The sequence below is a fragment of the Eumetopias jubatus genome, unplaced genomic scaffold (assembly GCF_037043125.1).
Source record: "Eumetopias jubatus isolate StellerSeaLion01/CBP00866 unplaced genomic scaffold, mEumJub1_p1.0 scaffold_6, whole genome shotgun sequence".
NCBI classification, from domain to species: Eukaryota; Metazoa; Chordata; class Mammalia; order Carnivora; family Otariidae; genus Eumetopias; species Eumetopias jubatus.
In genome coordinates, this window is record NW_028274812.1 from 107891020 (window position 1) to 107916747 (window position 25728).

Sequence of the window (25728 nt, forward strand, 5' to 3'; positions counted from 1 at the left end):
TTTTCATGTGTACTAAAAATGTAAAAATTTTGTTTGTAAATTAAGGATCTGAATTGAAGCTTCGCAGGGAACACAGTGAAAAACTTTTCACCCCTGAAGAGAAACTATCTTCTTCAAATGTTACCAATTTAATTGTTTGCTTTATGCAAGGAGAAAGAGACTAAATTACTCTTAAAACAACAGCACTTCTTGGGAGATAATCCCACAGGATTAAGGATTATCTCTCTTTAAAGAAGTGATTTGCAATCAAAATTACACACACACACACACACACACACACACACACACACAAAGTTCAGCAATTATAAAAGGATGGGTCAGGGGCGCTTCTCCCTCTCCCACTCCCCCTGCTTGTGGTTCCCTCTCTCGCTGTGTCTCTGTCAAATAAATAAAATCTTTAAAAAAAAAAAAGGACGGGTTAAAAAAAAAAAGTAGTCAATAGTAAAAGGAGAAGAGTCATCAACCAACAAACAACCTAAAATCTAATTCTCTGAGCTAAAAAATACTTTTTTGGCCACATCTAAGGGTAAATGTCTAGTTTTTCACCCATTGTCCGAAATCCTATTTCAAAATATCAATGAAGATAGTCAAATTATCCTAAGTAACTTGTTTCTGGATAAAAAAATTAAGCTTTAAGATTCAAAGAATTCACTCCTATGATCCTAGAAAGGTATACTTCAGGCAATGTTAATTTACAACACATTTAAAGGTTTTATTTTAACAACAATTTTTGGGTTTTTTTAATATTTGATGTTCCCATTTTTCTTAAAACCACGTTTACAGCATTTTAATCCAGGGAGAATAAAAGGTGATGCTTTCTAAAAGAACTTATGTGTTTTGTGGCTCCAACAGCACTGAGAGGTCAAATTTGTTCATAGACTTTTTTTTTTTTTAAGTAGATTTCATGCCCAACATGGGGCTTGAACTCATGACCTGGAGATTAAGAGTCGCATACTCTACCAAAGGAGCCAATAAGGCACCCCCTGTTCATAGATTCCTTAAAAAAATTCAGAAACTAGTATCAGCTTCTGGTTAAGGAAAAAAAATCAGCAACCTTATATGAAATATTTTATATATAATACTATTTACTATGTTATATATTTATACTACATTACTGTAACATTTATTATATATTATGTTATATATAATATAGCACATTACTGTATATAATATTTGCTGGTAATATATTACATATTATTAGTAAAGCATTTCACCCTAAATACTGTTTGTAATATATTATTATAAGTTATTAAGAAAATGTAAATATCTGGATTAAGAAAAGCAGGCATATGCTTCAAATTTAAAACCACCTAACAGATTTGGAATCTACAATGGGCATTTTAAACTTCATTAAATTTAAACAATATATAAAGCGAAGTACCTTTACATGAGAATTCTATACCAGAAATACTGAATTAGTGACTGGCAACAGTACAGATTGGAAAAAATTGCGAAGAGAAACTGAGCAGAAAGAAAAATTTTTTTGGCCACCTTTCACCATAATGATTCACATATTTCTCAAAAGAGTAAAATCAATAACTTTTCTTATTCTCACTAACATAAGCTAACTATAACTGTTTCTTCAACAGCAAAAACTATTGATATTTCTAATTTGGTTGCATGTTAATTTGTCTTTATTTCAGACACTTGTGGCTGTCACACCAATGTGCACAACAAAGTAATAAGCACTATCTTATTAGAAGTCTTCCATAAGGGAAGTAAAGAAACTGTCAACTCATTCCACTAAAGTAAACATGTTATGACAATGTTTCCAGGAACTTTCCTTTTTTGAATGCTAAATTTAAGCCTTGGGATAGAGAGCAAGTATGATAAACACAAAAATCAAAGAATCCCTAGAGGTTACCCTTTTATTACAGTATCTAATTATTATTCTATACCCCATTAAAATTGTATCCTTTAACCACATTGATTTTGTTTTCAAACAAGAATCACCAACATGTAAGTTAATTATAAAACAATAATCACTAGTGCTGAAATGAAGTTTTTAAGCCTATATTAAGAAAAATTTTAAACAAATCATATTAAGAGTTCCAGAAATGAAGTAAAAGCATTCACAAATCAAAATAATACATAAACTCAATAATAAAAGAAAAACATCTAATTTAAAAATAAGCAAAAGACCTGAATTGACACTTCTAAAGAAGTACAGTCAATAAGCTCATGAAAAGATGTTCAGCATCAACAGTCATAAGGGAAATACAAATCAAAACTACAATGCGATACCACTTCACACTCAATAGAATGACTATAATCAAAAAGACAATAATAGTATTGGCAAGGATGTGCAGAAATTTTCTGGAACCCTCACATACTGCTGGTGAAAGTGTAAAATGATGCAGTCACTCTGAAAAGCAGTTAGTGGTTCCCCAAGACATTAAGCATAAAATTACCATAGAACCCAGCAATTCCATACCTGGGTGTATGCCCAAGAGAAATTAAAATGTATGTCCCCACAAAAATGGCACAGATGTTCACAGCAGCATGATTCATAATATCCAAAACGTGGAAACAACCCAAATGTCCATCAACTGATGAATGGACAAATAAAATACAGTATATTCATATAACGAAATATCATTTGGCAATAAAAAGGAATGAGGTATTGATATATATATACTACAAGGTTGAACCTTGAAAACATTTGCTAACTGAAAGAAACATGTCAAAAAGACAACATATTGTTATGATTCCAGCTATATGAAATTTCCAGAATAAGCAAATCGATGGAGGCAGAAAACAGGTAAGTAGTTCAGTTTGGGAGTTTAGAGGAAAACAGAGAGTGACTACTGATAGGTTAGGATTTCTTTTTTGGGGTGATGAAAATGTTTTAAAATTGTGTTGACAGTTGCACAACTGTGAATATACTAAAAACCCACTGAATTGAATTTATATATGTGAATTATGTATAAAACTGTCAAAACTTAAAAGCAAAAAATATCCAATACAGACATAAAACTTCTATAATGAATTTGTATTTCTTTTAGGTTTTGGGAAAAACAATATATGTACTTCTTAAGTCACAATCATCCACTGGAACACATTATAATAAAATCTGTGGAGCAAAAAATGTAGATAGACTAGAAAAGTGCTGGGAAAGTCATACTGCTGTGCAGTCAATTCTACCAAGAAAAGGAGAAAACTGAGAAGAGAGGGCCTCTTTAAGATAACTGAAGCGCTTACAATTATTGAAGAGAGTGCTTAAATGCTTTATTTGTGAGGCATGCTTGTTAGGATACATAAGATCACAAAAAGTCCTTCCTCCTCATAATAGAAATTTATAAAGCAGTGTGTAAATAAAGTATGGAAAAGTGACATTAACCTTATTAATTTTAAATGGATGTGACCCCACAAATTACCAGTAACAAACGTCTAAAGGCTGCAATAACTGCTTTGTTTAAAATTTACTTTTAACCTGAGAAAACTTTATTAATTCATTTGATTTGTGATAAAGAGCTGTGCGGTAGCCTAAGCTGAAAGAACAGTTTTAAGTGTTACGCGGTTTTAACTAAATACAAACAATAAACCCCTCACAAAATAAGGCCAGGTTATATAGCTGGAAAAATCTTGTATTTTATTTATTTTTTTAAAGATTTTATTTATTTATTTGACAGAGAGAGACACAGCGAGAGAGGGAACACAAGCAGGGGGAGTGGGAGAGGGACAAGCAGGCTTCCCACGGAGCAGGGAGCCCAATGTAGGGCTTGATCCCAGAACCCTGGGATCATGACCTGAGCCAAAGGCTGACACTTCACGACTGAGCTACCCAGGCATCCCAGAACCTTGTATTTTAGCATTAGTCTGCATATTCTTTAAGGACTTTTGTTGGTCTTTAGACTAAATATTTTTTCATCTTATTGTTCAGAAAGCCATTTAAAAGTAAACAGAACAAAAGTAAAATGTAGCTCAGGTTGTGATCTTTACAAACTCAAATCAAGTCCAAATTAATAAATTTGTATTGCTTTTCCCTTAACTTCTCCCACTGCATCTGCCTGAGAATTTCACTGCACAAGAATTATTGCACTGGTCTCTAACACCGTTTATAATTGGTTTCCACAGGAACGTCAACAAGTTGGAGAAACTCCAATCACTTAATAGCTTGCACTTTCAGAATTGGAAAAATAAAGCACACAGCCTGGGCCAACATGCACAAAATTTGGTGGGAGTAAAAACAACAACACTTTGAGGCAGACAACAGATTGAAATACCAATATGGATACCGACACAGTGACAGATTGGAAATAGCTGTCATTCTGACCATTTTACTGTTTACTTGTAACACTTTTCTCTTTTCAAATCTCTGATAAACGAAAGGCAGATGCGGGATGAAAATCCTCGGGTTGTTGCAATATTAAGTAGAAAGTAAATAAAAACAGACCTACACTAAACAAGTTGGTTTAAAAAAAAAAAATCCAAGAGTCATCATTCATCAAGGTAGGAAACTTTTCATCTCTATTCCTGTCCATTGCTTCCACTCTGACTTTCGGGTCCTCATCAATTCACACAAAGAACTCCTCACTGACTAACAAACCCAAAGGGCCCCACTAAAATTTTGTTCATAACATTAAGATTGTTGACAAGTGTTCAAAGGCCACTCCCTCCCCATAAACTAAGTTTTTTAAACTGGAGACCTTAGAGATGAGGCCTAGGTTGTTTTGGTCCATTCATAATCATTCTGGACAATTTGCTCTATTGGTGTTCCCGGTCCCTCTTGAGCAAAGATGCCATCAAGTTTATTAAAGAAATCATTTTATAACTCTGCTACTTATACGAGCATATTCAATACTGGGTTTGAGGGGTTTAAGTTTGGGGTTTAACTGCTTCCACTATGCTGTGACCAAACCTCACTTTATTGGTTTCTATTTGTTGAAAGCTGCTCTCTCAAAGTTATGTAACGATTCTTTTCCACCCAACTATCCCCAACTCCTAGATAAATTATTTTTTTAATCTCCCAGCCTCCACTACTGCTTTCTCACACTCAGTAAACATGCCCAGACACTACTTTCCGCACATTCATCAACGCTGTCGACTGACCAAATAGGTGCAAAAATGAACTGAACAGGGGGATAAAGGGAAAACAGTGTCGTCTGCATCCTCTGGTGCCTAGGGCAGTCCCAGAACAAAGTAGGAACCCGGTTCGGGTAGGATGTTTCGGTGGAGGAGGGAAGGTTCCCCTAATCTGCGGAAAAGGAATTAGGCAAAAGATGTAGGGCGATTATACCCCCAAACCAGGAAGTGTCTTCAAGGGGCTGGCAAAAAGGGTAAAGGCCCTCGTGCTGGGGACCTAATGTGAGTGTGGGGAAAAAAGAGGAATAATGGAAGAGCTGTCGGTTCTCCTAGGCAGAAAGGGAATGCAAAGGTGGCTGGCGCACAGAACGGCTCGGCCGGCTATTAGAAGACAGGAAGGAGAGGAGCAGGCTCGGTGGCCTCCCCGGCCCGTTACCCACATACAAGGCGAGGCCTGAGAGCCCGGCGAGGTCGCTGCCCCAAGTCTGGGCCGGGTTGCTCCAAGATTTCCAGGAGTCAGTTCCTCCCCCGGGGAGCGGCCTGCGAGGGCCGAACATCCCCGCCCGGGTCCTGGCACTCACCCCCGCCGTCTCCTCAGCCGAACATTCCAGCAAACTCCGGTCGATGGCCTGCACCTCGGGCTCTAGCTCCGACGCCATCTTCTCTCCTCCCCAGCGCTGACGCCGCTACCGCCGCCCCGAGGGCTGCGGCCTCGCCACAGCCCCAACTGCCGAGACTGCCACCCGTGTCCCAGGCAGTCAGTCCGGAGTCGTCCAGGCGGCCGCGGGTGGGGAAGAAGGAGAGTAGTGTGAGGTAAGCCGAACAGGAGGGAAAGCGGCCTCCTGCGCTCCCTCCCGGGCTCGGCGCCCAAGAGTCAGGTCACTGCCTCGTCCCTGCCCCGGAGAAGGACACAGAGAACCCAGGACCTGGCACTCTCGCTAGCTTCTACCGCGTCCGGCACCGGGAAAGGGGCAATAACACCCAAAAGAGGAAACAGAGTAGCCTGGGAACTGTAGTCCTCCGCCACACGGCCGGGAAGCAGGTGGAGCCCTTATAGGGTGCCCCATGAAGGCATTATGGGAGTTGTAGTCCACTTCTAACCACAGCGTGGGCAAACGGCAGATAAGCGGGCGGGGCTTTCCTGTACAACTAGAATCCTGGGAAGAGGCTAGCGAAAAGAAGCGCTCACCAGGGAAGAAGCAGAAGAGCAAGACATTGTGGGAACTGTAGTTTTATTCCCCTCAACTCCATTTGTTCCTGTTTGTATCCGTAGATCCTAGAACGGTGCCTGGCGCGTGGTAGACACTAAAGTACTTTTCAAAGCCTGGCATAGGTAGACAGTAAGATACTCGTGGAAAGAATGAAAGAATTACATTCTATTCCTATGGTTCTATGGCCCTGTCATTCATCATGCCTCGTCTTTTAGACCGCAACTGAGGTGGACATTACCCAGATTTTTTTTAAGGGTTTAAAACATACTTAAATTCTGTTAAAGAAATTTCCACGTGATTTAGTTATGGCCACTTATAAAAATTTATTATAAATGTTGCTGCAAAGGAAAAGTAGCCTACCAAAACAAGTCTAAAAAGATTTACTCTTGATAGAGACATTTTATAAAAATAAATTAGGTACAAAAGAAAATTATGTTTGGTTAGAGGTAATTAGGCTCTTGACTGACAGTTGGGTGGGTGGGTTTCTTAGAACAAGTCTTCAGTTCCTTTAGAGTTTTTTTTTTTAAGATTTTATTTATTTATTTGACAGAGAGAGACACAGCAAGGGAGAGAACACAAGCAGGGGGAGTGGGAGAGGGAGAAGCAGACTTCCTGCTTAGCAGGGAGAGCCCGATGTGGGGCTCGATCCCAGGACCCTGGGATCATGACCTGAGCCGAAGGCAGACACTTAACGACTGAGCCACCCAGGTGCCCCAGTTCCTTTAGAGTTTATCAGAAAATTGCTTACACATTTTATCAAGCATGTTAATTTATTCTGAGAAGATTGTGAATTAGGCAACAACAACAACAAAAAAATCTGACCCAATCCAGGGAAATATTTTGTTGTTATTGTTTTAACAATATTAACCAAGTGTTTTGTTTGTTTTTGCTTTTTTTAATTAGGGAATAAAAATTACCCATAATCTCATACTTCAAGTAAGTCTTGCTATCACTTTTGAAAATAAAAGTAAGATTCGAAATTCAAACTTAAAAGGTGCCTGAGTGGCTCAGTCGGTTAAGTGTCTGTCTTCGGCTCAGGTCATGACCCCAGGGTCCTGGGATGGAGCCCCACATTGGGCTCCCTGCTCAGCGGGAAGCCTGCTTCTCCCTCTCCCACTCCCCCAGCTTGTGTTGCCTTTCTTGCTGTGTCTCTCTCTGTCAAATAAATAAAATCTTAAAAAAAATAGAAATTCAAACTTAATAGGAATATATTTTTTAAAGATTTTATTTATTTATTTGAGAGAGAGCGCATGAGCAGGGGGCATGCAGAAGGAGAAGCAGGCTCTGCGCTAAGCAGGGAGCTGGACTTGGGGCTCCATCCCAGGACCCAGAGATCATGACCTGAACCAAGGCAATGCTTAACTGATTGAGCCACCCAGGTGCCCCGATAGGAATATTTTATTTATTTCTCTATTTATTTTTAAAGTAAGCTCTATGCCCAATATGGAGCTTGAACTCACAATCCAGAGATTAAGAATCACATGCTCCACCGACTGAGCCAGCCAGGTGCCCATGTAGGAATATTTTAAAAGGAAATATGAAAACTACTCCATTTACCCCCAGTTCCTCCTCCCCGAAGAAAATCATTTTTAATACTTTCTTATGATTCTGTCTAGAAAAAAGAGCATGCATATATCTGCATAGGTATCTAGAATGAGATATCTTGAAACGTTTTTCTATGTGTTACTTTCTTTTTTGTCCAATTTCCTTGCACTGTTACTCTACCTAGTCAGAGTCAAGCTGGAGGAAAACTGGGATTGTTACAACCTGGAAGCACAGATAATGCCTCTTTAAGAGTCCTAATAGAATTAAAGCCATTAAAGTACATTATAAAGAAAATTTCTGCTGTTAACATTCCTTCCTTCTATTACTTTTAGATTGAGTTTAATGTTTTTTCTAAATTCTTGAATTGGATGTTTGCTATTAATATTTCTCTTTTTTTCAATATATACATTTAAGGCAGAGGTCTCAAACTTAAGCATGCGTCAGAATCACCCGGAGGTCTTGGGGCGCCTTGGTGGCTCAGTCATTAAGCGTCTGCCTTCGGCTCCAGTCATAATCCCAGCATCCTGGGATCAAGCCCCACAGCGGGCTCCCTCCTCAGTGGGGAGCCTGCTTCTCCCTCGCCAGCTCCCTCTGCTTGTGTTCCCTCTCTTGTTGTCTCTCTCTCTCAAATAAATAGGTAAAATCAGCTTGGAGCTCTTGATATAATACAGATTTCTAGATCCCACCTTCAAAATTTCTAATTCAATAGGTTTTAGGTGGAGATAGAAAATTGCATTTCTATCAAGTTCCTGTGTCATCCTGCTGGCCTGGGGACCAACTTTAGAATCCTAGATTTGTTAAGGCAATACATTTCCATTATCTACTGCTTTGACTGCATTCCACAAATTTTGGTATGTAGTGATTTCATTATCATTCATTGCTAAATATTTTCTAATTTTATTATGATTTCTTCCTTGACCCATATAGTATAGCTTAAATTTTTCAAATGTGTGTGATATTTTTATCGTTTGTTACTGCTTTCTCGTTGTATCATATTGTAGGCAGAGAACATGGTCTATACAATATATATTCTTTAGTATAAAATGACATTCCCTTTGCAGATTGGAGTATATGGTCAACAAATTCTTCAAAACCATTATTTCTTCAAGTATTACCTTCAGATATTTCTTCAAATATTACCATTCTATTCCTTCTGGAACTTCTGTTTGACTTCCTTTTCTTTTCTCTATTAATCTTTTTCATTCCTCCATACTTTGTGCTGCATTCTGGATATATCTTCTAGTGTGCAAACTCTCTCTTCAGCTGTGTCTAATCTGATATGAACAATCTACTGAGTTTTTATTTTCAGTGATTTCCTTTGTCATTCCTAGAAATTATATTTAATTCATTTTTTCCTGTTCTTTCATTTTTAAAAAAGATTTTATTTATGTATTTGACAGAGAGAGAAACAGCGAGAGAGGGAACACAAGCAGGGGGAGTGGGAGAGGGAGAAGCAGGCTTCCCACGGAGCAGGGAGCCTGATGCGGGGCTTGATCCCAGGACCCTGGGATCATGACCTAAGCCGCAGGCAGACGCTTAACGACTGAGCCACCCAGGCACCCCCTGTTCTTCTTTCATAACGTCTTGTTACTTATGTATGGTTCTAAATTTTTTATATCTTTAATACTTTTAAATATGCATATTCAGTAGTGTTCATTAGATTGGTACAGTTATGAAGATCTTGGGAATCTAATCTTTGTGTGTGTGCATGTTAATCATTTAAATGATTGTTTCCTTTCTGCTTTGTAATTATGAATTTTGAGATCATATTCATTTAACATTAGCTGTGAGAAACTTGAGAGGCCTCTGTTGAGAGCATGTACCTTCAAAGTGGTTTTCCATTTGCCTCTGCAAAGCCAGGCATTCTAGAAGCATCATAAACTCAGGACCAGGCACTCTGGGAGTATCATATATGTAGGACCAACTTTTATGTCAGTTTCTTGGCTTGGGGTTCCCTCATAATATAAATTCAATTGTGTGGCAGTGTCCCTGTTTGTAAATTTTTATTTTTTTTTATTTTTTTTTAAAGATTTTATTTATTTATTTGAGAGAGAGAATGAGATAGAGAGAGAGCATGAGAGGGGAAAGGGTCAGAGGGAGAAGCAGACTTCCTGCTGAGCAGGGAGCCCGATGTGGGACTCGATCCCGGGACTCCAGGATCATGACCTGAGCCGAAGGCAGTCGCTTAACCAACTGAGCCACCCAGGCGCCCCTGTTTGTAAATTTTTAAAGGAGAATATTTTTTCCTACTCAGAGTCAAGGTTAAAATCTTCCTTGTCATTTCCCTCTGCAGGTCAGTGCATGTTTTTCTAGTCTATCTTTTCACTGATGTTACTTTCCTTTGAAAGCCCTGGCTTTATATAGGGATCACAGTTTCAGTTTGTGTTTCTTGGATCCAAGGTCTTTTCTTATGTTCCCATGTGGGCATTTAAAACATGCAGTTATACAGGACATATTGAATACCTCATGACAGTGAAGGGTGGGGGGTGGGGAAGAGACTAAGGAATGACAACATCAAAATTTCGGAAGGTGGGGAGCAAATGGATGAGAAATAACTGACTTAGCAATTGTGTAAGACTGATGAATCACAGACTTGTACCTCTGAAACAAATAATACATTATATGTTAAAAAAAAAAGAAGAAGATAGTAGGAAGGGAAAAATGAAGGGGGGAAATCAGAGGGGGAGATGAATCATGAGAGACTATGGACTCTGAGAAACAAACTGAGGGTTCTAGAGGGGAGGGGAGTGGGGGGATGGGTTAGCCTGGAGTTCGGTATTAAAGACGGCATGTATTGAATGAAGCACTGGGTGTTATGCGCAAACAATAAATCATGGAACACTACATCCATGGAACAACTACATGTTGAGGCTCTCAACATCCATCCGAAATTTTGATGTTGTCATTCCTTAGTCTCATGTAATGTATGGTGATTAACATAACATAATAAAATAAAATTAAAAAAAAGAAATAACTGACTTAGCAATTAGAGAATACTGAAACCTAAGTTAGCAGAAAACCCAGAAACCAGTGAATTCATGTACGGAACTCTGAAAGACTTAGAAATTTGAAGCCCCATGTTACCCTAAGAGTGGGTGAAGTTGATGATAAAAGCAAGAACATTGTTTGAAAGTCTGTATAGCAAGAAGTTAGATCACCCCATCTTCCACCCTGGAAGAAGACTGGAGGCTTTTCCTCTAGTGAGGCTGCACCTGAAGTCTTTGGAATGTGAGACACCAGGCACAGCTAAAGACAGGAACACTGTACTAAATACTAGAGCATTAATTCAAAGTCTATCCACTGAACAGGCTCACTTCAGTGCATTTCCCTCCACTTGACTCTGAGAACATCAATGGCTGGCTTGTAACTACCAGGCAGGAGTTTGAGAGAGTCTTCTGCAGAATATCTATCAGAGTAGTGGAACCCTATATTAGACTGCTTGAGCTGCCATAACAAAATACCACCAACTGGGTGGCTTAAATAACAGAAATTTATTTTCTCATAGTTCTGGACTTTCAGAACATCAGGAACAAAGAGAGAATCCTACAAATTTCCAGAAAGAGAAAACACAAAGGCAACAGAATCAGAATGGCACCAATCTTTAAAATATTCAGAGTAAAAACTCTGAATAACAGGAGTTCTAGAAAGAACAACAAAAATGGATAAGTATAGATTATCAAGGAAGATTTTCAAGAAACTTGCAAGAACTTAAATATATGAGATTCTAGACTGAGGACACCCATCCAGTACCTAGAACAATTGCTTTAAATTTAGCAACATTGGGGCGCCTGGCTGGCTCAGTTGGAAGAATATGCGATTCTTGGGGTTCTATCTTCAAGCTCCATGTTAGGTGTAGAAATTACTTGAAAACAAGATATTTTTATTTTTTTTTAAAGATTTTATTTATTTATTTGACAGTGAGAGACACAGTGAGAGAGGGAACACAAACAGGGGGAGTGGGAGAGGGAGAAGCAGGCTCCTCGCTGAGCAGGGAGCCCAATGTGGGGCTCTATCCCAGGACGCTGGGATCATGACCTGAACCGAAGGCAGATGCCTAATGACTGAGCCACCCAGGTGCCCCAAAACAAGATATTTTTAATAAATAAATAAATATAGCAACATCATGGCAAATCATCAGGACCTTTTAGAACATCAGGAACAAAGAGAGAATCCTACCAACTTCCAGAAAGAGAAAACACAAAGGCAACAGAATCAGAATGGTACCAATCTTTAAAATATGCATTTACAATCTTATTTATTATATTTTTATCCAACATTTCTAGGTATTTGTGTTGGGAGTGGTGGTCATTTAGGTGATAAAGTTTGTCATATTTTCAGAAGAGCTAAAATGTGAGTTTAATGAAGGCAGGGACCCTGTTTTTATGCAGGTGTCCATACTCCTAGAAGAGTGTTTGGGACATACCAGATACTCAATAAATATTTACCAGATGAGTGAGTAAACCACAAATCCACGTTGATCTTTTTTAAAGATTTGTTTGTTTGTTTGTTTAATATATAGATAGAAAACATGCAAGCCAGGGAGGGAGAAGGGAGAGGGAGAAGGAGAGCAGACCCTGTGCAGAGTACGGAGCGTGATGTGGGGCTCAATCTCTCCATCCTGAGATCATGACCTGAGCCAAAATCAAGAGTCAGATGCTCAACTGACTGAGCCACCCAGGCGCCCCCCCCACATTGATTTTTTTAACCCCATAATGCTTCATTATTTTTCATAGCTACATAGTATTCCATGATATGAATGCATCATAATGTATTAGCCTTACTGATGAACTCATTGGCTCTTTTCAGTGTTTTGTGTAATTAAAATAATAATGAAATTCCTTGCTCATATAGATTGGCAAACTCTTTTTAAGTATAGCCAGGTCAGGGAGGCATATGTGAGTGGGTTGGGGAGAAGAATTGAGTTGAGCCCTGAGTGAAAAGAGTTAGTCACGTGAGGATCTGGGACACGAGCATTCTAGACAAGGGATGTGGCAAGTGCAAAGGCCCTGAGGCTGAAACAGACTTGAAATGAATCAAGAACAATATGAAAGCTATGACTTTATGGCAGAAAGTTTTCAGATAGGGGTGCCTGGGGGGCTCAGTTGGGCATCCAACTCTTGATTTCAGCTCAGGTCATGATCTCAGGGTTATGGGGTCAAGACCTGTGTGGGGCTCTGCATTGGGTGTGGGACCTGCTTGGGATTCTCTCTTGCCCTCTCTCTCTGCCCATCCCCCCAAAAAATATATTTTAAAAAGTTTTCAGATAAATAAATGCTGTGCTTACTAGTAATTGTAACAGGTATATTATTCCTATTTACTAAAACCCTTTCAGATGCGTTATTATTTTCACTTAAGACATGATGAAACTGAGGCTCATATACATAAGGTAACTTATTCAAAGTCACTCTGGTAGATTGTTTGCAGTTGTTTTTTTTTTAAGATTTTATTTATTTATTTGAGAGACAGAGCGAGCGAGAGAGAGCACAAACAGGGTGAAGGGCAGAGGGAGAAGCTGAGCAGGGAGCCCGATGTTAGACTCAATCCCAGTACTCTGGGATCATGACCTGAGCCAAAGGCAGACGCTTAACCGACTGAACTGCCCAGGCACCCTTGATTGCAGTTTTATGGCCCTAATTAATGCCCCCCCGCCCCGTACCACTTCCACTACAATGTGACTCTACCAGTCTTTGAGTCTATTTTCCCATCCTTTGAAACTGGGCTGGCCTTGTGACTTGCTTTAGTAAATAGAATGCAATGAAAATGACAGCATGCCAGTTCCAAGCTTAGATCCCTAGATGTGGTCTTGCACATTCCCACCCTCTTTCTTGGACCTCTGCTTTCCCCATGGCAACAAGGTTGGGCTGGCCGGCTGGAGGTTGAGAGACCACATGAAGGAGTACAGAGGTACACAGGTTAGCGGCTAGCCAACTCCTGGAAGCAGAGTCACCTTGCTGACCTGTGGGTAGCTGCAAGCATGTGAGGGAGTCCAGGGAGACCAGGAAAACTAGCCTACATTCCTGACCTGTAGAGTTGTGCATTAAATGATTATTGTCTAAAGCCACTGAATTTTGAAGTGGTTTTATATGCAAAAATAGCTAATCGATTCAGTCACATAGATTAGTAGCAGAGCTGAAATTTGAACTCAGGTCTCTCCAACTTTGAGGCTCTCATATTCTTTCCATGTCATGTTGCTCCCCTCATGTACCCATTTGTAGGGAAATTAATTTATTAGACTTTTCATAATTAAAATAACCAAACTCATGAATAGTAGGAGAAAATCCAGTCTCTTTTTTCCTTGACAGGTCCTAAAATAACTAGTTGGCCCTTCTTAAAGGCCATGGGTAAAAGATTGAGAACTTTTGTCCTTGAATTATTTCAAAACATTGAACTGAGATCTTCCTATTTTAGGAGGGGCACACACACTCTTGGGAACAAGGTTATCCAGCTCCCTCTTTGATGCTGAGGTAATTGACAGTGATGATAGCCAGCTGTAACTTCTTTTTCTTATTTGTGGTGTTGAGTGGGTTTCCTCTAGTCTCTCAAAAGAAATGTTATAAAGCAGCTTGTATGTAGAGTCCTCAGGCAATAAAAAAGTAAACAAATAAATATATTTTATGAAGAAACAAATTAAGATTTTGAAGAATATTTCTTTTTTAAAAGATTTTATTTATTTATTTGAGAGAGAGAGAGAGAGCATGAGCAGGCAGGAGAGGCAGAGGCAGAGAGAGAAGCAGACTCCCTGCCGAGCAGGGAGCCCGACAAGGGTTCGATCCCAGGACCCTGGGATCATGACCTGAGCCAAAGGCAGACGCTTAACCAACTGAGCCACCCAGGCGCCCTCATCTTTTCTATATCTATTGTCACTGATGTAAATGATCTCTTGGGAATGGAACATTAGGAGTCTTGTGGTTTTCTGCTCCCTAAAGGCAGCTAATCAAGACCATCTTTTTTCCAGATGTGGGAAGGATTATCACATGGCATACTGTGAGGCAGAATTGTCCAGCTAGCACATTCCATCTCTCCCCAATTATTTCTGTCCACTGGGTGTGGAGGGGTGTGACAAAGACTTTGTCCTTGACCTACCTCTAGTCTCCTAGAGGCTCCTCTGAGTCCTGTTTTTGACTAGGTCTTGGGATCTGTCCTTGGCCCGCTTATTCTAGTTTAGCAAGAATTCTGCTGAGTCAGTTTGGCAAGAATCACCCACATTTGGTCTGATCGCCTTGATATTTAATCAAATTCCTCATCCCTCATCCTTGATATTTTATAACACTAGCCTGCCTTCAGCAAGAATCTGGTTGAGTTGGTCTAGCAAGAATCCTGTTAGCTTTGATATTTCCTCTTAACGATTGTCCACCCTGTGAGCCCATCCTGCCCCTTGGCTATAAATCTCTATTTGTTCTTGTTGTATTCTGAGCCTGTTCTTTCTCCTCGACCACAAAACCCCATTGTGTAGTAGCCTCTTTGAATAAAGTCTTCTTTATCATCTTTAAACAAGTATCATGAATATTTTTTTTCTTGACAGGTGCAATATACTCTTTAAAGTGTGTGAATGATTGTACTTGGTCATTTATGTGAGTGAAAGAAAGGATCTGCTATCCACCTGGCTTTGCAAGAGCATTAGTAAACCAATGACACCCAACCCAAAAAGGACAAAGGCTTAAGGCTGCTAGGAAGGGTACTATTCTGTTGGCCTCTCAGAAACCATCATTCACAAGTTTAGTTGCTACAGCAAATGCTGTGGATTGGCTTGCCAGCCAATTTCGTCTGGGGTATGCTTTCATGTGCTACAAAGTGTGGTAAGCTAAACACTACATTTCCCACCTTCCTTTGCAACTAGGGCTCTAAGACAAATCAGTTATATGTGCTCTGTGAGATTTAGAAGTTGGAAGTGAGTTGGAGGCTGTCGTTCTGTTTCCATGGCTATTATGGATATCAAGCACAGTCATGGAGATGTTTAGTTACCTACAGCATCTATAGATTACAGTCTATAGTTTCTAGAATATTAAGAGGCGATTATTATGGCAGTAAATTTAGCAGTTCAGGATCACTCTCCCAGATGCTCATCCTAAAATTGCAGCTCTACCCTGGCGAGCATCTACTTTCTTATATCAAATATCTCCTTACTTAAAAAAACCTGCATAGCAGTTTCTACATTTTGCAACTAGATCTTCATGGATAGTTACTGTGATGGTTAGTTTTAAGTGTTAACTTGGTTGAGCTATGGTGTCCAGTTGTTTGGTCAAACACTAGTATAGATATTGCTATGAAGGTATTTTGCAGATGTGATGAACATTTACAATCAGTTGACTTGAAGTAAAGATTACCCTTGATAATGTCGGTGGGCCCCATCCAGTCAATTGAAGGCCTTAAGAACAAAAAGTGAGGTTTCCTGCAGAAAAAGGAATTTGCTTCAAACTGTAACAGAGATCCTATCTGAATTTCCAGCCTGCTGGCCTGCCCCACATTTTCCAGACGTGCCAGCCCTCTTGATTGTGAGAGCCGATTCCTTATAATAAATCTCTCTCTGTATATATAAATTGGTTCTGTTTCTCTGGAGAATCCTCAGTGATATAGTTACTAATTAGCAAATACACATTTACTTTGTTGTTAGGCTCCTTTAATTAGCTGTATGGTATTTGCATTTTGTATGAAAAGTTTTCCAATTAAAAATTTATTTATAATAGGTAATATTATCACATGGCCTGCAATTTTAAAAGTATGAAAGGGTATACTAATGAAAAGTAAGTCACTCTCCTACCCCTTCCATTAGCCATCAAGTTCTCTCTCCTGGAGACAACTACTCTTTCCATTTTTTGCGGGGAGGGTCCTTCTAGAGTTTCTATACAAGTATTTTCTTGTTCCTATACCAAAGGTAGCATACATGCACACTTTCTGCACTTTTCTTTTTCATTTAAGAGATTCCTCCACATGTATATTGAGTCGCTTCTTTTTAACAATGGGCTATCTAGTATTCCAATGGCTATGTTTTATTTATTTAACGATCCCTTATTGATGATATTTAAATGATTTCTTTTTTTATTATGTTATGTTAATCACCATACATTACATCATTAGTTTTTGATGTAGTGTTCCATGATTCATTATTTGCGTATAACACTCAGTGCTCCACGCAGAACGTGCCCTCTTTAATACCTATCACTAGGCTAACCCATCCCCCCACCCCCCTCCCCTCTAGAACCCTCAGTTTGTTTCTCAGAGTCCATAGTCTCTCATGGTTTGTCTCCCCCTCCAATTTCCCCCCCTTCATTTTCCCCTTCCTATTATCTTTTTTTTTTTTGAACATATAATGTATTATTTGTTTCAGAGGTATAGGTCTGTGGATGATATTTAAATCATTTCTTATAGACCATGCTGCAATCAATATCTTTGTAAAAATGTCATTATGCAGATGTGTAAGTCTATCTGTGGGATAGATAAATTCTCAAAGCTGGACTCCCTTGATTACAGGATATGAGTGTTCTTTAATTTTTAATTTTTATCAAAATTACTCATGTGCAAATTCAAGAGTTATAGGGTTCTACAAAGTTTGGCAAGAAAAAAAAATAAAAAAGAAAGGAAGAAGAAAAAAAAACAAAGCAGTCCCTAGTCTCCTTCCTCCCATTTCTGCCTTCCCAGAGGCAATCACTTTGAATTATTTTAGCTGCTTCCATATCTCAAAATAGCTTCCCTGTACTGCTTCTTGATTTTGTTTTCCATTTTAGGTATCTTTTTTTTTTTAAGATTATTTATTTATTTATTTGACAGTGTGAGACACAGCGAGAGAGGGAACACAAGCAGGGGGAGTGGGAGAGGGAGAAGCAGGCTTCCCGCTGAGCAGGGAGCCTGATGCGGGGCTCAATCCCAGGACCCCGGGATCATGACCTGAGCCGAAGGCAGACGCTTAACGACTGAGCCACCCAGGTGCCCCCATTTTAGGTATCATTTATGCACTTCCTGTAACGAAAGAAGAGAATTTTACTCTGTTTCAGCCCCTACCCCGACCACATACATGCACCCTTCCTATTCCTCTATCCTCCCAATATAGTTATATGACAATGATTTTGTGATATTTTTCTCTAGAGAGAATAGGGAGATAATTCAGTCTTTTCTTGAGCGTGGTTAATCACAATTTGTTTTTATTATTGCCAGTAGAGATGTATAAAATAAACAACTTCATATGCACGTAGTATTGCTCTGCTCCAGGCTTAAGCAGAATTCTGATAAATTTTGTGTATGTGTTTCTCACCACAAAAGGAAAAGCTGTATAGTGCATTTATAATTGTATGTGTTGCATTATCCAGTATATTCCTGATAGGAGAAAACTGAATTGCTGAGAACCGAATCCGTCACTTGCAATTTCCCATATCTGATTAATGGAAAAAGTTTCCCACAGACTAGCTTCTGGCTCCTTACATTCAGACCTTGTTTCTCTGCCCCTGCTCATCTACTTCTGCTGCCAGGCACCATAGCACATCTTGTTACAAGCTCTGACCCTGCACCTTCATGTAATAACCCTAGGTGAGTTAGTACAGTGGGAGGTAGAGAGATTCCTGAAGCAATTCCTACTGGGATGGTTGACCATAAGCTAACTTTATACAGATGAGCCTGCAAGCTACATAAATAAATCCAACTGAATCTAAACTGAATGGATCTCCAATTTACTTTCCCTTGGTTCCCCAAACTGCAGTGTGAGAAAAAGTATGACAGAGGGAAAGTTGGAAAGGAAAGAGACAGTGAATTTAACTAATCACAGTTAAAATATCTTTCTTTGCAAATTTTACCAAATTCATGATTGTGTGGTGGGCTCCTGAAGCTGAGGCTTCATTAGCTTCACAAGAAATCCACTGCTGGCTGTAAGCTATCAGGACAATCAGCCCATTTTGGTGTAGGTCAGAAAACTCCAGGAGAGATCTTGACAAAATAAAATATATAGGCAACTGGATGTGTCTCAGTATAATGAAAGATGTAGCCAACTGGTGGAGACTTGGGAATTGAACATTCTGATGTGTTTAGAGAAAACTGTGAAAATGAAAAAATAAGACAATTATTAACTCCATGGAAAACAAAAAGTTGCTCAGGAAAAGTCACAGTCATTTACCATATGGCTCAGCTATAATTAATTTTTATCAGCATAATGTGAACTCTGAGGAATGGATAGATGGACAGATTGGTGATAAAGTAAGTATAATAAAATGTTAAGCGAGGATTTAGGTGGTAGGTAGATAGTGTGTTTATCGTGAAGTTTTTGGAACTTTTCTATAGTTTTTAAATTTTTTACAATAGATTGTGGGGAGGAAAATTAGGCACCTGAAAAATATAGAGAAAAAGGGTATTAAAGACATGAATCAGGGGCAGCTGGATGGCTCAGTCAGTTAAGCATCCGACTCTTTTTTTTTTTTTAAGATTTTATTTCCTTATTTGACAGAAAGAGAGCACAAGTAGGCAGAGAGGCAGGCAGAGGGAGAGGGAGAAACAGGCTCTCTGCTGATCAGGGAGCCCAATGCAGGGCTCGATCCCAGGACCATGAGATCATGACCTGAGCCGAAGGCAGATGCTTAACCGACTGAGCCACCCAGGTGCCCCAAGCATCCGACTCTTGATTTCCGTTTTGTCTTTTGCCTGGATGGTGAGATGGTCCTATCTTTTCCCACTGTCAATGGAGTAGTCCAATATGGCACCCACTGCCAGAACCTGCAGGAACACAATTCCCAGGTTCCCAAGTTGAGCCAGTTAAACAAACTCATTTTAGACTGGAAGGGATGAATGTGTTCATTTTTTATTGTTTAAAAGTGTATCAGTATACTTTAAAAAAAAATCATGCTCTGGTCTCGGATCTATACACACCAATTACTTACTGTTGGTTTTTGTTTCCATTCATTACTGATTTTTGCCAGTGGCTACAATAGTTGAATCCTTCTGTAGTTGAGTTGCTTCCATATGGTCTTCTATCTGCAAACACTGAAATAATTGAATGTTATTAATTAGAGAATGTGACTGTTCTCTTTATACATCCCATCCTGGCTGGGGAGATTCTTATGTGTTCAGTCTGTCCACAGTTGATGGATGAGGAGTCAGCTCATGCTAGAGGTTGTGTTGCTTCCCAGTAGAGAGAATAATCCCACATACATCAAGGGCCAGTCTTTGAGCCACGGGAGCCATAATGAAAAGAAACAGGATCAGAGCAGCTATACTAGAAAAGGAAAATTCAATTAGTGACCTCTGCATGTGATTTGGGGGTGCTGAATTTGTGTTTATGATCATATTCAGTCTTTTCTGGGCCTGCCTCCTTGTCCTGTTCATGGTTTGATTCCAAGATAGTACGTTCATAATGTACCCACCATTTAGTTAAAAGGAATTTTCATTTTTACTTTAATCTTTGTGATGGATTGTGAAATCATAAGTTCCTGTCCCACATTACCCAGTAAACTATGATCAGATTGGCCACCCACATTGTGTAAAACCCAAAAGATAGAGGGAAATTTCATTTCAGACTCATATGTTTAGTTGTTATTTTTCCCAATTCATCATTCTTTTCTTACTTTTTGCCCACATCCTTCACTTGTGCTTTATCAAAGCTAAGTTTATTATTTTTTTATTTTTTAAAAGATTTTATTTATTTTAGAGAGTCAGAGAGAAAGTGTGAGCATGAGCAGGGGGAGGGGCAGAGGGAGAGGCAGAGAATCTCAAGCAACTCCACACTGAGCACGGAGGCCCAATGTGGGGCTGGATCTCACGACCTTGAGATCAAGACCTGAGCCAAAATCAAGAGTGGGATGCTTAACTGACTAAGCCGCCCAGATACCCCTATCAAAGCTAAGTTTAAAATTCCTTATTTGGGGGTGGCTCAGTCTGTTAGGTGTCTGGCTTCAGCTCAGGTCATGATCTCAGGGTTCTGGGATCAAACCTCACATTGGGCTCTGTGCTCAGCGGGGAGTCTGCTTCTCTCCCTCTACCCCTCCCCCTGCCCATGCTTTCTCTCTCTCCCTCAAATAAATAAATAAAATCTTTTAAAAAAACCTTATTTGTATTTATCAGGTCCTTTCATAGTTGACATCTCCAGATATATTTGGGGATTTGGTCCATTTATTAGGATCTTACCTATACCCCATTATTTTTACTCATTCCTTGGTGCTGCCAACGTGGTGGAATGTGCTAGAGAACAATTAGCATGAGAGTGACTGGCATATGATAGAACTGTAGGCCTCCTCATGCATGTTCCTAACCTAATGGATAGCCTCAGCAATGAAATGAGGAATCAATTCCTTTGTTTTTCCTTACCTGCTGCTTGGGGAGATGGGCCCATGGGAAGGGTTGTTTTATATTTAGAGTATAAACCCATTCTCGAATCACACCAGTTGTGAAGTTGTGTTTCCAAATCAGATCCTAAGGAATCAGGACTGTCAGGGCACCTGGGTGGCTCAGTCAGTTAAGTGTCTGACTCTTGGTTTCAGCTCAGGTCATGATCTCCGGGTTGTGAGATTGAGCCCCTTGTCGTGCTCTGAACTGAGCGTGGAGCCTGCTTGGGATTCCCTCTCTCCCTCTGCCCCTCCCCCCACCTCTCTCTCCCTCTAAAAAAAAAAAGGGAAGAAAGAAAAAACATCAGGACTGTCATATTCCTGTACAACTTCCTAGGAAAGCTCCTAAAGACTTAATTCCATAATGGCTGATTCACTTAATTAAACATTAATTATTGTGACAACACACTCGTGGCTTTGATAGGCCGAGTAGCAGTAAAATTTCAGCAGTGGGCAGGCCGTTACCTCAGTAACAGTAACAGTAGTAGGTAGGAGAAGGCCAACCTCCTCACAGGGTTGTTGAAAATAGCATGTTGGTTGTTACGTATGTTGGACCCTTGCCTTTGCCCAGGCAATGTCCATTTCTCTGTGGTCACTCTGTTCATGTGTCCACTTGCCTGTCTCCCTCATCTTGTCAGAACAGGGATTCCTCACCAGGGATTTGGTGGCATCTACATGAAGAACCAGGAGTTTAATTTTCTCAGAATTGCCAGTCAGTTGGGGCACCTGGGTGGCTCAGTCGTTAAGCGTCTGCCTTCGGCTCAGGTCATGATTCCGGGGTCCTGGGATCGAGCCCCGCATCGGGCTCCCTGCTCGGCGGGAAGCCTGCTTCTCCCTCTCCCACTCCCCCTGCTTCTCTCGCTGTCTCTCTCTCTCTGTCAAATAAATAAAATCTTAAAAAAAAAAAATTGCCAGTCAGTTGAAGCAAGCAGCAAAGTCAAGGGTCAACATTCATCACAGCCCAGGGCTTTTTTTTTTTTTTTTTAAGATTTTATTTATTTCTTTGACAGAGAGAGACAGGGAGAGCAGGAACACAAGCAGGGGGAGTGGGAGAGGGAGAAGCAGGCTTCCCGCCGAGCGGGGAGCCCGATGTGGGACTCGATCCCAGGACCCTGGGATCATGACCTGAGCCGAAGGCAGACGCTTAACGACTGAGCCACCCAGGCGCCCACAGCCCAGGGCTTTGAATCCATGAGAGGATATCAGGTTTATCTCTAGAGTCCAGAGTCATGTCAATGGTACTGCCTTTAATCGGCCCACTGTGATGAGACCCCTCATTCTCCTTTCCAAGTGCAGTGCCCCCTCCCTCCCCAAGCCACCTGTAAGATGACTACGACCCAAGGAGGTTTTATTTTTATTTTTTATTTTTTTGAATCATTCCACACATTTTAATAATACAATTAGGAAATAATATTAATAAAATGAATAAAGAAATCAAAGTCTTTTTTTACTAAAAGATCCACAAATTATATATATATGAATTATACATGATATGTATGTGTGTATATATACATATATATTTTAAACTTAGTTACATCCTTACTTCCATGCTTGTGCAACTAAGGAGAAATACCAATACTTCCCTTTTACATTAACAATAACAAAAATGGTTAAGTACGCGGATTTAGAAGTGAGCCAAAGCCATCCACACACCTGGCTCGGGTTCTGAATTAGACCGCGCTTCCCGGGCAATGATGCTGGGTGCCTGCAGGGGGCGCCCTTGCCCAGGGCTGGCCTCTGCCGCGCCGGGTGGAGGGACGAACCTCCGTGGGGCTGGGCTTTCCTATCCCTGGGGTTCCTCTTCTTTAACAATGGAGCTTGCATTTGTTTGAACAGGAGCGATTCCCGTTGCACAGCTTGGGACGCAGAATTGATGTCCCTTTGTTGTTTTACATTCAATAAGCAGCTGGTAACTGACATTCAAAGGAGCGTGGTGTTCTGCCTCCTCAGGACCGGAAGCTTGGGGCCAATTCCTTTCCCTCCCTCAGGAATCCCAGAGAGGATCTAGTCTCCTTGGGTCAAGGAGACACACCTCCTCTTCTCGTTTGTGATATGGACCCAGCGGAAGGGCGTCGTGTGTAGCTGTCTGTAAGGCTTCCGAAGCTGTGTGTGGTTCAGACCCTATACAAATTCCGATACTGGACCCAGATGTGGAGTTGCTGTCTCTAGAGCCCCAAATTTCCATTAATATATGTCTGGTTTTTTTATTGGCAGGGCACTTGAACAAAAGCCTCTGCTTGGTCCGGGGAAATTCCTCTAGGGGCTAGAGATAGAGCCAAACTGTATCATAGAGGGCGCCTGAGTTTTTTTGTAGTTGACAACTCATCCCTTTTAAGTCAAAAAAAAAAAAAAAAAAAAAAAATCAAGGGAAGGCCGAATTTCCAGGCGCAGTTGTTTCTGAATCATCCTAATTAATATGTTGTAATTGAATTGAGAAACTTCTATATCTGCCTTATGCCACCTGTTGAAATCCTGTCTTACCAGATTGAGGCATGTTGTTGGATCATTAGTATTTCACTGTGGCGGGAACAAGGGAATTTCTGGCTTTGCCAAATGAAGGCTCACTAAGAGTAGGTTGTCCGATTTAGCAAATCCAAACAGAGAACGTCCAGTGAAATTTGAATTTCAGAGAAACAACAAATAATTTCTTTTTTTGTATAAGCATGTCCCAAATCTTGCACAGGATGTACTTATATTAAAAATGAATTTACTCTTTCTCTGAAATTAAAATGTAAGTGGGTGTCTTGTATTTTATCTGGCAATCCTAACTGTAAAAAGAAAGTTCAAACAATCTAAAAGACCTTAGATTCTCAGTCTCATTACATGGAAATAACCACTGTGAAGGGTTTGGGTTGGGTCTTTCCATAAGCTATTCACGAATATACACAAATATTTCTCTGTGTGTCCAAATCCTGACTCCTTCAATTGTTAGCTGGGTAACTTTAAGACGGTTACTTAATTTCTCTGGATCTTAGTTTCCTTATCTGTAAAATGAGGAAAATAATAGTATCTACTTCATAGGGTGTTAATGGAGGTTAAATGAGTCTGGCACATTTAAGGCACTGAATATCTATTATCAATAATGATAATTATTACCATTAATATTATATATCATGTGTTACAAATTCAAATAGAGACATACAGTAGTCCCCCCTTATCCATGGGGGTTATGTTCCATGACTCCCAGTGGATGCCTAAAACCACGGATAGCACTGAACCCTATGTGTATTTTTTTCTGGGCACCTGGGTGGCTCAGTCGGTTAAGTGGTTAAGCGCCTGATCCTAAGGTCCTGGGATCAAGCGCCTCATTGGGCTCCCTGTTCGGGCTCCCTGATGAACAGGGAGCCTCTTTCTCCCTCTCCCTCTGCCACTCCCCCTGCTCGTGCTCTCTCTCTGTCAAATAAATAAAATCTTAAAAAAAAAAAATATATATATATATATACACTGTTTTTTCCCGTACATGCATACCTATGATAAAGTGTAATTTATAAATTAGGCACAATAAAAGAGTAACAATAACAAAATTATACAATTATAACAATATACTGTAATAAAAGTGATGTGGGGAGGCCTGGGTGGCTCAGTCGTTTGGGTGCCTGCTTTCAGCTCAGGTCATGATTCCAGGGTTCTGGGATGGAGCCCCCCCACATCCTTGCTCAGTGCGGAGCCTGCTTCTTCCTCTGCCTGTCGCTCCCCCTGCTTGTACTCCCACGCTCTCTCGCTCTCTCTCTGGCAAATAAATAAATAAATAAATAAATAAAATCTTAAAAAAAAAAGTGATGTGAATGTGGTCTCTCTCAAAATATCTTATTGTCCTGGACTCACCTTTTTCTTCTTGTGATAATGTGAGATAATAAAATGCCTACATAATGAGAGGAAATGAGGGAATGATGTTAGGCATTGTGATATAGCATTAGGCTACTATTGACCTGACAAAGTGTCAGAGGAAGATTATTTTCTTCCAGACCGTGGTTTACCATGAGTAACTGAAACCTGGGGAAGCAAAATCCCGGATTAAGGGGGAACCACTTTACTACATGAATTGTTCTATACCTTGCTTTTATTCACCTTTTTTTTTTAAAGATTTTATTTATTTATTTGACAGAGAAAGAGAGACACAGTGAGAGAGGGAACACAAGCAGGGGGAGTGGGAGAGGGAGAAGCAGGCTTCCCGCGGAGCAGGGAGCCCGATGCGGGGCTCGATCCCAGGACCCTGAGATCATGACCTGAGCTGAACGCAGAGGCTTAACGACTGAGCCACCCAGGCGCCCCTTTTATTCACCTTTTATGTCTTGCTTATTTTTTTCAGAGATGCACAGAATTCCTTTTAAAAAATTAATTCGTTTCTATTGATGGTCATTGGGTTATTTTCAACCCTGTTCTCTGATTACTGCTCCAGTGAACATCTTTCTGGTGCAATGATTATCCTCAAGTGCTTCCTCTGGATAGTTTAGAAAATGAGCCCGTTAGAACTTGGAGTCTCCCTCTACTCTACTTCTACCAGTGGGCTGGGCTGCGCCTGAACTCGCCAGTAGGACTGGGAGCTCCCTCATCCAGATGTGGAGTTGGAGGGCTGGCTTTCCCAGACAACACAGCCAACAGTGGCAAAAGGGCTGAGATTACGGTGCTTGGATGCCACATTTAAGAGGACC

The 25728-nt window shown here is 40.3% G+C and overlaps 1 protein-coding gene across 5 annotated transcripts in view; it reads right to left on the bottom strand.

The window, feature by feature from the left end:
* Window positions 1–6008, bottom strand: part of UBR2 (ubiquitin protein ligase E3 component n-recognin 2) — a 117904-nt gene extending 111896 nt beyond the window's left edge. For 4 of the 5 annotated variants that reach the window (XM_028097730.2, XM_028097731.2, XM_028097728.2 and 1 more), the window contains exon 1: window positions 5607–6003. In XM_028097730.2, the coding sequence (XP_027953531.1) occupies window positions 5607–5684 (78 nt within the window). In that variant the 5' untranslated portion in view covers window positions 5685–6003. Of the gene's footprint in view, window positions 1–5606 lie in introns of all 5 variants that reach the window. The other variant, XR_015768354.1, reaches the window with a different exon arrangement.
* Between the last annotated feature and the right edge of the window lie 19720 nt (window positions 6009–25728).